This window comes from Hyaena hyaena, unplaced genomic scaffold (genome assembly GCF_003009895.1).
Source record: "Hyaena hyaena isolate Hyena2069 unplaced genomic scaffold, ASM300989v1 scaffold_521, whole genome shotgun sequence".
Taxonomy (NCBI): Eukaryota; Metazoa; Chordata; class Mammalia; order Carnivora; family Hyaenidae; genus Hyaena; species Hyaena hyaena.
The window spans coordinates 1056600-1072041 of NW_024081153.1; the positions used below are offsets into that span (position 1 = coordinate 1056600).

Genomic DNA, 15442 nt, shown 5'->3' on the forward strand with positions numbered 1-15442 from the left:
AAAAAAAAAAAAAAAAAAAAAAAAAAAAAAAATTAAAAAAAAAAAAAAAAATAAATAAATAAATAAAACTTATTAAAAAAAAAAAAAGAAAGAAAACATATGTTTATGTCTCTGACATAGCACTGGTTGAGGCAATGATTCAATAACTATACATTACCTTCTATTAATGGGGACATACAATACTACAAATCCACATATTTACCTAATACTGCTTTCGGTAACTATTTCTAGAATAGATTCCTAAATCTTTCTGTAATGAATCAACTTGGATCTGGGAAGTCTTAACTATAAAATTCCAGAGTTGATAAATCCTGAATGTAAAGTTTCAGAGTTGACTAAGAAATCAACACCTATATTACACCTAACACATTTCCCCAACTCAAATTTCAGGAAAGACAGGGGTAGCAACAAGTAAGTTTATGAGACTACTGATGGAACACAGTCCACTGGCTCTTGTCTTTCCACTATTTTGTCATGGCCTCATCAGTAACATGCCAGTAACAGCCCATATTTTAAATATGCTACTTACTGTGGTATGATGGGATATATTGCCAACAATGTTGAGGTTTTTGAGCAGTTGGGGAGAACCACTGTATTGTCCAGATATCTGCTTCCTGACTTCAGCAGCCACAGTTCTACAACAAAGAAAGCAAATATATTGTTTTAAAAAGAAAACAACGAGGGCACCTGGGTGGCTCAGTCAGTTAAGCATCTGACTTCAGATCAGGTCATGATCTCGTAGTTCATGAGTTCAAGCCCCACGTAGGGCTCTGAGATGACAGCTCAGAGCCTGGAGCCTGCTTCAGAATCTGTGTCTCCCCTCGCTGTCCCTCCCCAGCTTGCACTCTTTCTCTCTCTCAAAAATAAATAAACATATAAAAAAATTAAAAAGAAAACAAGCAACCTACTTTAATATGGCAAGAAACCAAGTATGTCAAATATCCATTTAAAAACCAACAAAATCTCAGAGTATCATTTAGGGCCATAAATTTGTGAGATATTTCAGTAAATACTGCCTATAATTATAGCAGAACATCTTTTTGCTGGTGTAGGACACAAAAGTGAAAGCCAACTTACAGAAGGCTTTTTTTGTATATGGCATTTCAGGGAACATATTTTGGCTTACAACAGAGCAAGAAGCTATAATAAGGTATATATATTAAAATGTGCATATCTTAAAGATATAAAATTCTAAAATATTTTATAAACAAAGAATTACGAAGAAAAAAATTCTTCTTTTCTATCTAATATTACCAGCTCTTCATTTATGCCCCAAAAAACTATTCCCTATTTTTACTTAAGTAATAGAAAATTACCTTAATACTCTGGCATTAATGGCTTTCCACAATCTGACCCTAATCACCTGGCTCCAGTCTTGCATGCCCTTTCCCAAATTCTTGTCAGTGAACATAAGTTGTTTTCTCAATGTTGTTTCTCTCCTGTATTCACAAATTCAATTCTTAACAAGTTTTAAGGCTAAAACTTAAATGATAGGAACTGATAGGAACTGTATACAAACTTCTTAGCTCAACACAAACAAAAATAATTCCACCCTTCATTAAAACTCTTATTTATAATCTAATGCATTTTCCTCCTTCCTAGTTATTTTTTCCCACATTTTATATATACTCTATATAAAAAGGCAGTGGTTTAATTCACCATTGTTTTCCCTAAAATATTTATCATGTAGTACTCAAAACAGGTGACTGGGTAATCCTATGAAATATACAATATTATTGAACTTTTTGAAAAATGAAGTAAATCACAAAAGAATTACCGTAATAGACTAGATAAGACTTTATTTGAATTAGGATTATAGTTAAAAGTTCCACAATTTCAAGCTGGTTTAGTGACTGTTGGAGGCACGCTAGTATCTCAAATTTGCTCAAATAGCATTTCTAAAAAAAAAATATTTTAGAAATTCAAATAACTTTATACTTCATTAGTCTTCATTTTCCTTACATTTCCCAAAACTATAAAGCAAAATATTCAGTGAGCCCCAAATCCAATAACTAAATAACTTCATCACATTAGTAACATTTTTATTAAACAGAAATTAAAGCCCCCCCTAAAAAAGAAATTATAACACAAGAACATAAAATAAACACCACTATCCATTGATTTAGTGCAATTAGCTTTCTGTAGTCAGTATCTAACTTCTACACTACTATCACCAACTGGCCACTTCCTTATTTTACAAAACTAGCCTTCTGGGGTTTTTTTTAGTCTTTTCCAAAAACTAACCTCTACTTTCTCCTATCATTTTATTGAAAATCAGTTGAAATAGGTCTAATGAGTAGGTTTCTGGGCCAGCTTGATGATAGTGTGTCCTGCAGTGTTCTCACGCTTTAGCCTGAATTCAGAGCCCTTGGCGTCTTGGTCCCCATTCAAATATCCAGCTGAATTTCTACATAATCTCACTTTCCGAAAATTATCCAAATTTATGATACAATCTTTTCTCCTTTCTTCTCTTCCATATCCCTTTCCTTTTTTCATATTCAATCATTCTACACATTTATCAAACACTGTTTTGAGCCTACTACTCAATTAGAAACTTTTCATACAACAGTGAAAAAGTTATTCTTTAAATCTTAAGATACTGAATTAGCTCAGCTTTTTTTTTTCAATTATTTTTTTATAGTTTATTTTTGAGACAGAGAAAGAGACAGAGCACAAGTGTGGGAGGGGCAGAATGAGAGGGAGACATAGAATCCGAAACAGGCTCCAGGTTCTGAGCTGTCAGCACAGAACCCAATGCAGGGCTCGAACCCATAAACTGTGAAATCATGACCTGAGGCGAAGTCAGACACTTAACAGATTGAGCCACCCAGGTGCCCCTCAGCTTTCGTTTTTAAATGGGTGATTTGAGGTACTTTAGACCATTTTTGTGTTTTATAAAAGACTAATTCATTATTCATAACTGCTGGAACCTGGAAGTTTATCCTTCAATAGGTAAATGGATATACAAAGTGTGATACATAAATACAATGCAACATTATTCAGCAATAAAAAGAAATATGACATCAAGCCACAAAAGACATGGAAGAACCTTAAAAGAATGCTGCAAGTCAAAGAATCTAGTCTGAAAAGCCTACTTACCGTAGGACTTCAACTATGTGACGTTTTGTGGAAGGCAAAACTATGGAGACATTAAAAAACACAGGTGTTGGGACACCAACTGTCAGCACAGCTCTGTCAGCACACAGCCTGGAGCCTGCTTCAGATTCTGTGTCCCTCTCTCCCTCTACCACTCCCCTGCTCATGCTCTCTCTCTCTCTCTCAAGAATAAACATTAAAAAAAAAAACTTAAAAAATAAACAAAAACAAAAACACAGGGGTTACCCAGGTTGGAGGGGGGAGGAAACAGAAGGATTACTTAAAGAGTGCATAGGGAATTTTTAGGGCAGTGAAACTAACTATTCTGTATGATTCTATAGGGATAGTCAGATTCCTTATACATCTGTTAAAACTCACAGAATGTACAACACAACAAGTAAACCCAATGTAATCTATGGACTGTAGTTAATAATAATGTATCCATACTGGTTCATCAATTAAAACAAATGTACCACACTGACTCAGAATGTTAATAATAAGGGAAACTTGCTGGGGAAATATAGAAGGGAATTCTCTGTATTTTCCACCAGATGTGAGAAGACAAGAAAGTTCATTTCAGTTTAGGATTCCCCTTAGTCCTTTTAATGAAGCCTATATACTGTGAATGCTCACTACTGTGTTTAGTTTAAAATGCCTTAAAATCTCCTGATTCTTTTGTTAAAACTTAGATGAGAATATGAAAAAGTTGTTTCATAGGGTGACATAGAGCAAATATTCTGTGTCTCTCTTCCTCAATGCTGTTCAACTTGGTCTGCCAACCTCAGCACTACCTCACTATTTCTGGGGCTAAACCATAAATAATCTGAATTTCATCAAATGCAAAATGCCACTAATTGTTAAGACCTGCTATTACTTCATGTATAGCTAAGAAAGAAAAACTGTGCCAATTAACCATCATACCATCAATTAAGTAAAAGATATATTCTGTTTGCAGAATATGTTAAGTAGTGAAACTTAAATGAAATATGGTCACATCAGAAACACTTGAACTTTTTCTTTAAGCGACATACAGCAAAAGATAATCCGCATGCTACAAATATTTGTCTTATTTTTATATGACAAAATTTCCTCCAAAAAGAAAATTAGTAGTAATTTGAAAATAAAAACCATTTCTAAAATGGGCTATATTAGCAATAAAAATATTACCCAAACAAGGAATGTATTTATACTGAGACCCTCTGCATAGAAAGATTTCATTGTATGGTAGTGAGAAAAATTTTCCCAAATAAAAAATAAAATCTCTTAACCATACTAAGGCCCAAAGTATTCAAGACAAAAATATGCTGAATAAATATAGTTCCTGATATCAGTTAAAGTCCTTTATTATACAGGAGTCCTTGCTTACCCACATGGAATAGGTCCAAGATCCCCAGTGGATGCCTGAAACTCTGGATTATACTGAACCCTATCTATATGTTTTCTCCTTTACATACTTACTTACGACAAAGTTTAATTTACAAATGATGTGTATTAAGGTGGGCACTTGTTGGGATGAGCACTGGGTGTTGTATATAAGTGATGAATCACTGGGTTCTACTCCTGAAACCAATACTACACTGTACGTTAACTAACTTGAATTTAAATAAATAATCTTTTCAAAGTGAGGGAGGCAAAGAGATGAACAACAATAAGTACTAAAATAGAGCAACTGTAACAATATACTATAATAAAAGTTACATAAATGTGTTCTCTCAAAATATCTTACTGTTCTGTATTTATCCTTTCTTGTGATGATTTGAAACGATAAATGCCTATGTAATGAGACGAAGTGTGAGGTGAATGCTGTAGGCACTACAGCGTGGCATTAGGCTGCTACTGAAATGAGAGATGTCAGATGGTCAGAAGAGGATCTTCTACTCTCTGAGGTTGATAATGGAATTAAAACTGGATAATGGGAGACTTCTATAGATTGCTTTTTCCAGTAATTATTTTTCCTACTCCTAGTGATAGCTCTATAGCAGGGAAATACAGGAAGTCTTTTTTACTTCTAATAAGCCATTAATATTAACTGTGAAGTGGAAAGTATAAATCAAAAATTCCATAAGTACTTATGCTCCTAAATTATGAGAGAGTACATTCTTCCCCACCTAAAAGAACGTGATCGAACACTTGACCAATTTGCCTCCTTATCAACTGTCTCCACGTCCACAAGCTCCCTCATTATGCCAACACGCACTACAATTTTCACAAGAGAAAGCACTCACTAAGGTCATTCACCATAGGATATTGGAAATAACCAACAAAGGACTCACATCCTGAAGGAAATTATGTTGAATTTATTCTTTCTTCTAATCTCCTCCCACTTTCAGATGCTGCATCCGACTATGATTTCCAGAATGACCAATCTGGGCCTCTCTCATCTCTAGTCATTCTTCATGGGACCAGAAGTAAAACCTTAGTAAAGATGAGTAAGGAGAGGAAAGCCTAGTAGACTTTACCTCTCTTGATCTCAGGGTTCTAAGTTCAAGTCCCACATAGAGCTTACTTAAAAAAATAACATAAATCTAAAAATAAATAAATACAATTCACAAAAAAAGAAGACTAAGGTGAGTTTAGACAAAAATAGAAGAGTTTAGTTGAGCTTCTGCTATGAAGTCACAAAATATAGCTGCAATGTACTACGTCAAATAAGGAAATAAGATCTCTTGGAACTGGTACTGTATATATGTAACACAGACGTCAGAAAAGAAAGGAAGGTAGAAGGATACACCAGACAATATACCAGCTAAGAGAATACATCAGAGACGAGGCAAAAAAGGGCTAGCAAAATCCCCAAAAGTAAATGGAAAAGAGCAGCTGATACTCTAGTTCTGTGATTATCCAAACCCAAGACTGGTGATTGATGGGTTGAATCATAGTTCTACCATTGTGTATAGTTGACATTAAAGATAACGAAGAGCAAAATTTAAAAAAAAGCAAAAAAAACCCAATAGATTAGATCTGGGCCACCTCTGACCCAGTAGGGACGGGGAGAGAGGGACCATGGGCCTCAGTTAGCGATCTCTGGGGGTTGCGGTGGGTCAGTTACAGGCATGCACTTGGCCAGCATTTCTGCCACTTTGTCTGGGAGGAATCAAACTGGCACCTGGAAACTTTGGGAAGATGTGGTTTTCAAAGATAATTATGAAAACATTTGTCATTGGAATTAGTGGTGTGACAAATGGCGGGAAGATAACACTGGCTAAGAAACACCTCCCAAACTACTGTATCATATCTCAGGATGATTTCTTTATGTCACAGTCTGAGATAGAGACAAATACAAATGGATTTCTGCAGTATGACATGCTTGAAGCACTTAACATGGAAAAAATGATGTCCACCATTTCCTGTTGGATGAAAAGCCCAAGACAGTGGAAATGCTAAGGAATTTCCCATATTAATCATCAAAGCCTTCCTTCTCTTTAATTGTAAGCCCCTGGACACTCAATGGAACAGAAGCTACTTTCTGACCAGTCCATATGAAGAAGAGGAGGAGAGGTACAAAGGTCTATGAGCTTCCAAACCCTCCAGGGTACCTGGATGGCCAAGTGTGACCCATCTATCTAAAGTACAAACAAGAAATGGAGACATCAGGTGGGAAATGGTTTACCTACACAGAACAAAATCTAAAGAGGACCTCTTTTCACAAGTGCATGAAGATCTACTACAAGAAATAGCAAAGAAAAGTGTTTGCAAGTAGCAACATAAAGATGGAGTGTACTGAATCCTTCCTGAGATGAATTAGGAAACTCAAAGGGGTATGTTTAAGAGCCTTAGGGGCACCTGGGTGGCTCAGTTGGTTAAGCGTCCGACCTCAGCTCAGGTCATGATCTCACAGTTCGTGGGTTCAAGCCCTGTGTCAGGTTCTGTGCTGACAGCTAGATCAGAGCTTGGAGCCTGCTTTAGAATCTGTGTCTCCCTCTCTCTCTGACCCTCCCCTGCTCACGCTGCCTCTCTCTCTCTCAGAAATAAAAAAATTAAAAATTAAAAATTAAAAAAAAACATTAAGAGCCTTAAACAAGACACAATATGTAGTTTGGTATGATAACAGCTGTTGGTTCACTTGTTTGTGTTATCAAGCATGGTTTCCCCAATACGTGGAACAGTAAATAGTGATCCATGCCAATAGACAGGAATTTACCTTGATAAGTTGTCCTCACCTCCAAAGGGTACAGAGATACAGAATAGCTCACAAACAATGAGTCAGTTCCTCTAATGATTGTCAAACTTTTCCGAATGGGACCCGGAGTACAAAATAAGGCTTATATCACAATCCAGTATATATGCATTCTATTATGTCTGTACGTGTTGATGTCTGTGTGTATGTATGTATCTCTGTGTATGTAGATACAAATGTGTATGATGTGTGTGTACATATACACACATATCAAGTAACACAAAGCATTTACCTTAGATGTAATGCATGGTGATATTTTTCTATTTGTAATTTTTTTTTTATTTTTTTTTTTATTTTTTTTTTTTATTTTTTTTTTTTATTTTTTTTATTTCTAGGAGAGAGGGAGACAGCGTGAACAGGGGAGGGTCAGAGAGAGAGGGAGTCACAGACTCTGAAACAGGCTCCAGGCTCCAAGCTGGCAGTCAGCACAGAGCCCGACGCGGGGCTCGAACCCACGAACCGCGAGATCATGACCTAAGCGAAAGTCGGACGCTTAACCGACTAAGCCACCCAGGCGCCCTGTAATTTTTTTTTTTTTTTTAATATTCATTACCATCCAATGCCACAGCCTACCTCCTGCAAATAAAGGCTTTTTTAGGAGTAGCAGTCACACTGAATAAATCAACAATTTACTAGGGGAAAAAATAAAGAAAACAATAGATTAAAGAAATGCAACACTGTGTTACCTACTTATTTGTGCCAAAAAAATGTTTAACCTGAATTGAATCAAACCTATGCATTTAACATCCAGTTTACAGGAAATGCAGAGAACACTGTTAACAAACTGGTGCCAAAGGAAGCAATCAGACAAAAGTCAGAAGGCAGCTCATCCTGTATTGCAAGTCTCTTAAACAAATCAGCATGATGAGTATATAAAGACAGGCTAACTTTTAGCATAAAAAAGACTTCATGTGAAAAAAGTAAAGTCTATTTAAAAGAAGAAAAAAAGACAGAGATAAAACAAAATGTAATGAATGGTTCCTAACTGGATCCTGGTTTGAACAACTTAGCTATAAAACACATTGCTGGGGATGAGAAATTTGAACATGAACAAGGTATTACACAATTAAGAATTATGTTTTTTTTTAATATGTGAAAACAGTATTATAATAATGTAAGAAACATCCCTATATTTCAAAGATGCAACTGAGGTCAGCAATTTAGCTTTAAACTCTTCAGTTATTATTAATCTACCTTAATGGACAAAACTAACAAACTATGGAATACAGATGGGGCAAATACTCTTCGAGACACATATCATGTCCTCTGTAAAGTCCTGCCTGATTATTTCTGTTCTGTCCCACTCAGGTTAGATACTCCTTCTCTGTGCTTTCCAAGTACTCTGTGTTCATCCATATACATTCATGGAAAAAGAGTTTCCAGGAGGCTAATTCAGAGGCAGCAGACTAACCACACTGCTTTTCACCATGGACTAAGAACCTGGCCTTGCTGACAAAGTTTGATTTCAGCAGAAGAAAGCCCAATGTTTGTAAACATTCTCTTTGATAGAAGCACATAAACTGAAAAGCAGGTTCTCCTGCAGGTTACTAATGCAACCCTCCAGTATAAAAGTATAGTTGGAGAAAAAAAGAGACAGTGAAGGATTTGAGAACCTGGCTTCTCAGGCTTGGCACATTCTTACTCCTTTCAGAAGCAGCTTTGCAATTCCTTGAGGAATTAGGGAGGGCAAGGAAACTACTTCTGATTGGAGTATGCTATGCTGGCTCTTACTTTGCACAAATGTCTCAAAGCAGGTTAATATCTGCCATTAAAGAAAATGTATATTCTTTCATTTTGTCTGGTGGCACTTTTCTATCAAAAATGATCTCCTTGTGATAACCAAACAATATCATAGACGTAGATTCTATCAAGTTGTTTTGAAATCTATTTACCTATCTATCTCTTTGCAAGAAACCAAGCAATAAAAGGTGGGACCTCATTTGCCTTTGCACCCTCTAGCAGAGCGTTCGGCATATCCTGATTACTTAATAAATGTTCAAGCTGAAGTGAAAAAAATGGGAATAGAGAGAAATTTTCATAGTTCTTTCCCTGCAGGAAAGTAGTTCAGTAAAAATGCTAGAATGGAACAATGGATGTGAGCTTCTTGAGGACAGGGACTATATATCCTATTAATCTTTACCAACTTAATATTTGAGATGATGGAGAGAGAAAAATAGAAATGGAGACACGGTTATAAGGTGCAAACAAAGGGGCGCCTGGGTGGCTCAGTCGGTTAAGTGGCCGACATCGGCTCAGGTCATGATCTTGCGATTCATTGGTTCAAGCCCTGCGTTGGGCTCTATGCTGTCACCAGGAGCCTGCTTCAGATTCTTTCTCTCCCTGTCTCTCTGTCCCTCCCCTGCTCACGCTGTCTCTATCTCTCAAGAATAAATAAACATTAAAAAAATCAAACAGAGAAAAAGAGATAGGGAGTAAGAGTGAATTATGAGACTACTTGGTTTATGAACCTTCCAAATACCTTTTAGAGAAAACTAATTTGCAAGTATGGTTGGTTTTTAATCAATTGGGAAAGGACAAGCAATTATGCCTTTTTTATCTATTACTGTCAAATAGGTAAATATTTGCTGGGGGGTGGGGGGGTGGAATCTGAATCCATAGAAGAATTCTGAATGTATAACCTTTTCTTTAAGAGCCTCGTTGACATCATTATTGTCCCATTTGTGAAGTGAAACACAATGTTCTATCCTATATGAAACTCTTCTTTTTAAACAAGATAAATGGTATTTTTTTACTTATGTCAAATTAGTCTCTAATACGTCTTTAGCATATCTGCAAAGAACTGGTTCAAGAACTATGTTCAAACCCTACAATTATGTAAATAAAGTTATTATGAGAAGCAGAGGAATTAAGATTTTCCAACACGGAGAAAAGAAACAAAGAAACAACTCTGTAAAAGAAGACATCTTTTGAAGTAGGTTCCACATCCAAAATGGGGCTTGAACTCATGACCCTGAGATGAAGAGTCACATGCTCTACTGACTGAGCCAGCCAGGGGCCCCACACAGATATCTTTTAAACAAGAAAACAAAAGGGGCGCCTGGGTGGCTTAGTCGGTTAAGCGTCCGACTTTTCGCTTAGGTCATGATCTCGCGGTTCGTGGGTTCGAGCCCCGCGTCGGGCTCTGTGCTGACTGCCAGCTCAGAGCCTGGAGCCTATTTTGGAGTCTGTGATTCCCTCTCTCTCTGACCCTCCCCTGCTCACGCTGTCTCTCTCTCTCCTAGAAATAAATAAAACATTAAAAAAAAATAAATAAATAAACAAGAAAACAAAACATATATATACCTGGCATTAAAAAATTCAAATTTCACAAAGAGGTAAAAACAAAAGGTACATCTCTCTACCCTCTCCAATCCTCAGTCCTGTTCCCCAAATGTAACCACTTAATATTTTATCAGATATCCTTCAAGAAAAAGATGTATGGGGGTGCCTGGGTGGCTCAGTCAGTCAATCATCTGACTCTTGATCTCGGCTCAGGTCATGATTTCAAGGTGCATGAGTTTGAGCCCCATATAAGGCTTCTTGTTGATAGCACAGAACTTGCTTGGGATTCTGTATCTGCCTCTCCCCTGCATGCGTGCGCACTCTCTATCTCAAATAAACACATAAACTTTAAAAGAAAAAAAAGATGCATCTACTTTTTAATGTCCACATATGACATCATACAATAAAAAAGAAACTTTTCTTGATACCTTATATTATATACTTCATATTTCTTGGGAATCTTTCCATATCAGGACATAAAATTAATAATAGTCTAACACTACTTACCAAGCACTTACAATGTGTGTGCCAGATACTGTGTAAAGGTTTAGATTTGTTATACCTCATTTAATCCTCAGAAAATCTCTATGAAGGAGGCATTTGTTAGGATACTTAAGCATCAAGAGGTTAAGGTCACATAATTAATAAGGAATAAAACCAAGATCTGAACATGGAGCCCCACTCTTAAACATTGCTCTCCTAGTTTTTATCAGCTACAGAGTCCAGGATATGGGTAAATCAGAATATATTTAACCAACGGTCTACTAATAAACATTTAGGCTATTACTAGTTTTTGGAAAGATTATCACTGGAATCCAAGCTCTCTGAGGGATTTTCATCTACATCTAAAATTATGAATGATCCTTATATTCTCTTTTGGGTCTTTTGAATTTCCAAGTTTTCTGCAGCACTATATTTTACTCTATAGTCAGAAAAAATAGATATTTTTAGATAAACTTCAAAAATAAAGTAACTTTCCTAAGCTTATTAAAGGGGGAGAGGCAGGGTTTGAATTCAGATCCTAAGGCCTATTTCCTTGCAAGCAAGTTTCCAAAGGTAAATGATTCTAGCTATAGTTCACATTAATGAGTTCTCTATTCCTTTTTTTTTTTTTAAGGTTTATTTTTGAGAGAGAGAGAGAGAGAGAGAGAGAGAGAGGCGGAGAGAGAAGGAGACACAGAATCTGAACCAGGCTCCAGGCTCTGAGCTGTCAGCACAAAGCCCGACATGGGGCTTGAACTCACAAACTGTGAGATCATGACCTCAGACAAAGTCGGACGCTTAACTGACTCAGCCACCCAGGCGCCCCTGAGTTCTCTATTCTTAAAAAACAAACCTATGAGGTCAGCTAAAGACACTCAGTGAAAATGTCTAGTGTATACACTTTTTTTTTCTGTTTATTATTGAGACAGAGAGAAACAGAGCATGAGTTGGGGAGGGGCAGAGAGAGAGGAAGACACAGAATCTGAAGCAGGCTCCAGGCTCTGAGCTGTCAGCACAGAGCCTGATGCAGGGCTCAAAACCACAAACTATGAGATTATGACCTGAGCCGAAGTCAGACTGAGCTTAACCGAATGAGCCACCCAGATGTCCAAACACTAACATATTAATAGGAACAGTGTAATTACAACCACCAATCAGCACTGTTATGATCTGCTTCCTATCTTTTCATGGATGGCTAAACTAAACTCCCATCTGAGGCCCTGTCACTTGTCAGTTAGCGTGTGTTGAATTCTTTAGGAATTTAGGTTCAGAGAGGGCCAGTAACCGCTAAAGGTCTGAGAAAAACAAAAACACATAGGGGTTGATTTCTTGAAGCCAAAGAACAGAAACAGTCCTTCTATATAATATACTTAGCATTTAAGACATAGTTCCTCTTTGGGGGAGGATAAGGGAAAAAAGAATGTTGATGACTCATGTGTCCCATCTGACACAATTTTGGAATAACTCATAAGTCAAAGATTTAGAAAGCACTGTTTGAAAGGGACATGGATGTCTCCATCAGTCTGATCTAGAACATTCCACCATATCTCAGTTTCCTCAACTAAAACATGGTAATAACATTGTTGCCTACCTCATGCAACATATCAGCTTATAACTAAAGAAACAAAGAATTTAAAAATTTACCATTTGAAAAAATTAACACTGATCTGAAACTGGCAACTAAAAAGAAAACTGAGAGGGGAGAAAACCTCTACTGTAAAAAGTTAACCTTCCGAAAAGGAGATAAATGTATCTTCAATTCCACCCTACTTCATAAAAATAAAGCCAGGCTCTCCCGCAAACATATAAACTATATCCTGTATACAATTAGTTGCTAAGTCCTATTCAAGCTCCTAAATATTTTTCAAATCTTTGTCTTCTTCCCTGTTCTATAGCATCTGCCTACAAATAGCATCATACTTAATGGTGAAGGTCTGAATGCTCTCCTTAGACCGGGGAGAAAACAAAGATATCTGCTCTCGCTATTCAACACTGTACTAGAAGTTCTAGTCAGTGCAGCAGGGGAAGGAAAGAAAGAGATGGAAACAAATCAAGGGTGTTCAGGTTGAAAAGAAAAAAATAAAACTCTTTACTCACAGCCAACATAATCCTATATGCAGAAAATCTAAGGAACTCACAAAAAAAAAAAAAAACTACTAGAAATGGAGGGCCTGGGTGGTTGAGTTAGTTGGGCATCAGACTCTTTTTTTTTTTTTTTTTTTTTAATTTATTTCTAGGAGAGAGAGAGAGAGAGAGAGACAGCATGAGCAGGGGAGGGCCAGAGAGAGAGCAAGTCACAGACTGAAACGGGCTCCAGGCTCCGAGCCGGCAGTCAGCACAGAGCCCGACGTGGGGCTCGAACCCACAAACCGCGAGATTATGACCTAAGCGAAAGTCGGACGCTTAACCGACTAAGCCACCCAGGAGCCCCGGCCATCGGACTCTTGATCTTGGCTCAGGTCATGATCTCACTCACAGTTTGTGATTTTGAGCCCACATCAGACTCAGCGCTGACAGTGTGGAGCCTGCTTGGAATTCTCTCTCCCTCTCTTTCTGCCCCTACCCCAGTCACGTGCACTCTCTCTCTCTTCCCCCCGAAAATTAAACAAACAGGAAAAAAAACTACTAGAACTAACAAGTTTAGCAAAGTCAGGGGAGACAAGTTCAATATTCAAAAATCAATTGTTATCTCGATATACTACAATGAACAAACCAAAAATAAGTTTTTAATTCCATCATGGTAATATCAGAAGCAATACTTAGATTTAGCAAAAGAAGGACAAGACTTACATACTGAAAACCTTAAAACTTTGTTCAGAGAAATTAAATAGTATCTAAACAAATGAAAACACAGTCTGTGTTTGTGGATCTGAAGACTCAGTACAGTCCAAACTAATCTATAGATTCAGCATAATAATCCCTATCAAAATCCCAAAAGGATTTTTGCAGAAATTGGCAAACTTTATTACTGATGTTGATTCTGAAATGTCTATGGAAATACAAAAAATCCAGAATGAGTAAAAACAATTTTGAAAAAGAAGTAAAAAGTTGGAGGATTCAAACTTCTGGATTTCAAAATTTACTATAAAGTAATACTATTCAAAACACTGTGGTACTGGTCTTAGAACAGACATACAGATCAATGAAACAGAACCGAATGTCAAGAAATAACCACATTTATGGTCAACTGATTTTTGAAAAAGCTACCAAGGCAATTCAGTGAGACAGAAATAGTCTTTGCAACAAGAGTGTTGCAAAAGAACATTTACATGCAAAAGATGAATTTAGACCCTCACCTCACACCATGCACAAAATAATTAATGCAAATGGATCATAAACCTAAAGTAAAAGCTAAAACTATAAAAACTTGTAGAAGAAAACAGGAAGGAAATCTTGACCATGAATTAAACAGAGTCTTAGAGAATGACACCAAAATCATGACTTGTAAAAAGAAAAAAAATTTAATGCACTGGACTTCATCAGAATTTATTATCTCTGTGCTTCAAAATTCACCATTTAGTAAATAAGAAACTAAGCAGACAGGGAGACAATATTTGTAAATCATGTGTCTAATAAAAGACTTGTATTCTGAACATTTAAAAAAAAAAACTCCTACAATTCAAAAACAAGATAAATAACCAATTTAAAAATGAGGAAAAGACAGGAATAGATATTTCACCAAAGAAGATCTGTGAATGGCCAATAAGCACACGAAAACATCACAAATCATTAGGGAAATGCAAATCAAAGCCACAATGAAATGCCACTTCACACTCATTAGAATGCCTATAATGAAAAAGAAAACAAGAACAAGTTGTTAGCCAGGATATGGAAAAATCTGAGCCCTCACACATTGCTGATGAAAATGTAAAATGGTGTAGTTGGTGTAGAAGAGTTCAGCAGTCCTTAAAAGTTAAACATAAAATACCAAATGACCCAGCAATTCCATTCCTAGGAATATACTCACAAGAACTGACAATAGGTGTTTAATAGAAGCTTGTACATGAATGTTCACACGAGGACTATTCACAATCGCCAAAAGGTAGAAACAACCTAAATGTCCATCAACTGATGAACAGGTAAGCAAAATTCCACATACAGTGGAGTATTATTCAACTATAAAAAGAAATGAAGTACTCACACATGCTATAATATAGATGAGTCATGAAAATATTATGCTAAGTGAAGAAAACCAGGCACAAAGGGCTACATATGTTCAGGAAAGGCAAATCTAGATAAAGACAGGCAGAAAGTGTATTATTAGTGGTTGCCTGGAGCTTAGGATGGGAACAGGAAGTAAATGGGCACAAGGATTTGGGGGGGGGGAGGTGGAAATGCTCTAAAAGTGGATTGTGGGTGATGGTTTCTCATAACTCTATAAATTTACTAAAAATCACTGAATGG

General features: G+C 36.7%; 1 protein-coding gene across 6 annotated transcripts in view; it reads right to left on the minus strand.

Moving 5' to 3' along the window:
• Positions 1-15442, minus strand: part of DOCK7 (dedicator of cytokinesis 7) — a 220793-nt gene that overhangs the window by 194122 nt on the left and 11229 nt on the right. For all 6 annotated transcript variants that reach the window (XM_039255290.1, XM_039255289.1, XM_039255288.1 and 3 more), the window contains exon 2: positions 530-635. In XM_039255290.1, coding sequence (XP_039111221.1) covers positions 530-635 — 106 coding nt within the window. The remainder of the gene's footprint in view (positions 1-529; positions 636-15442) is intronic.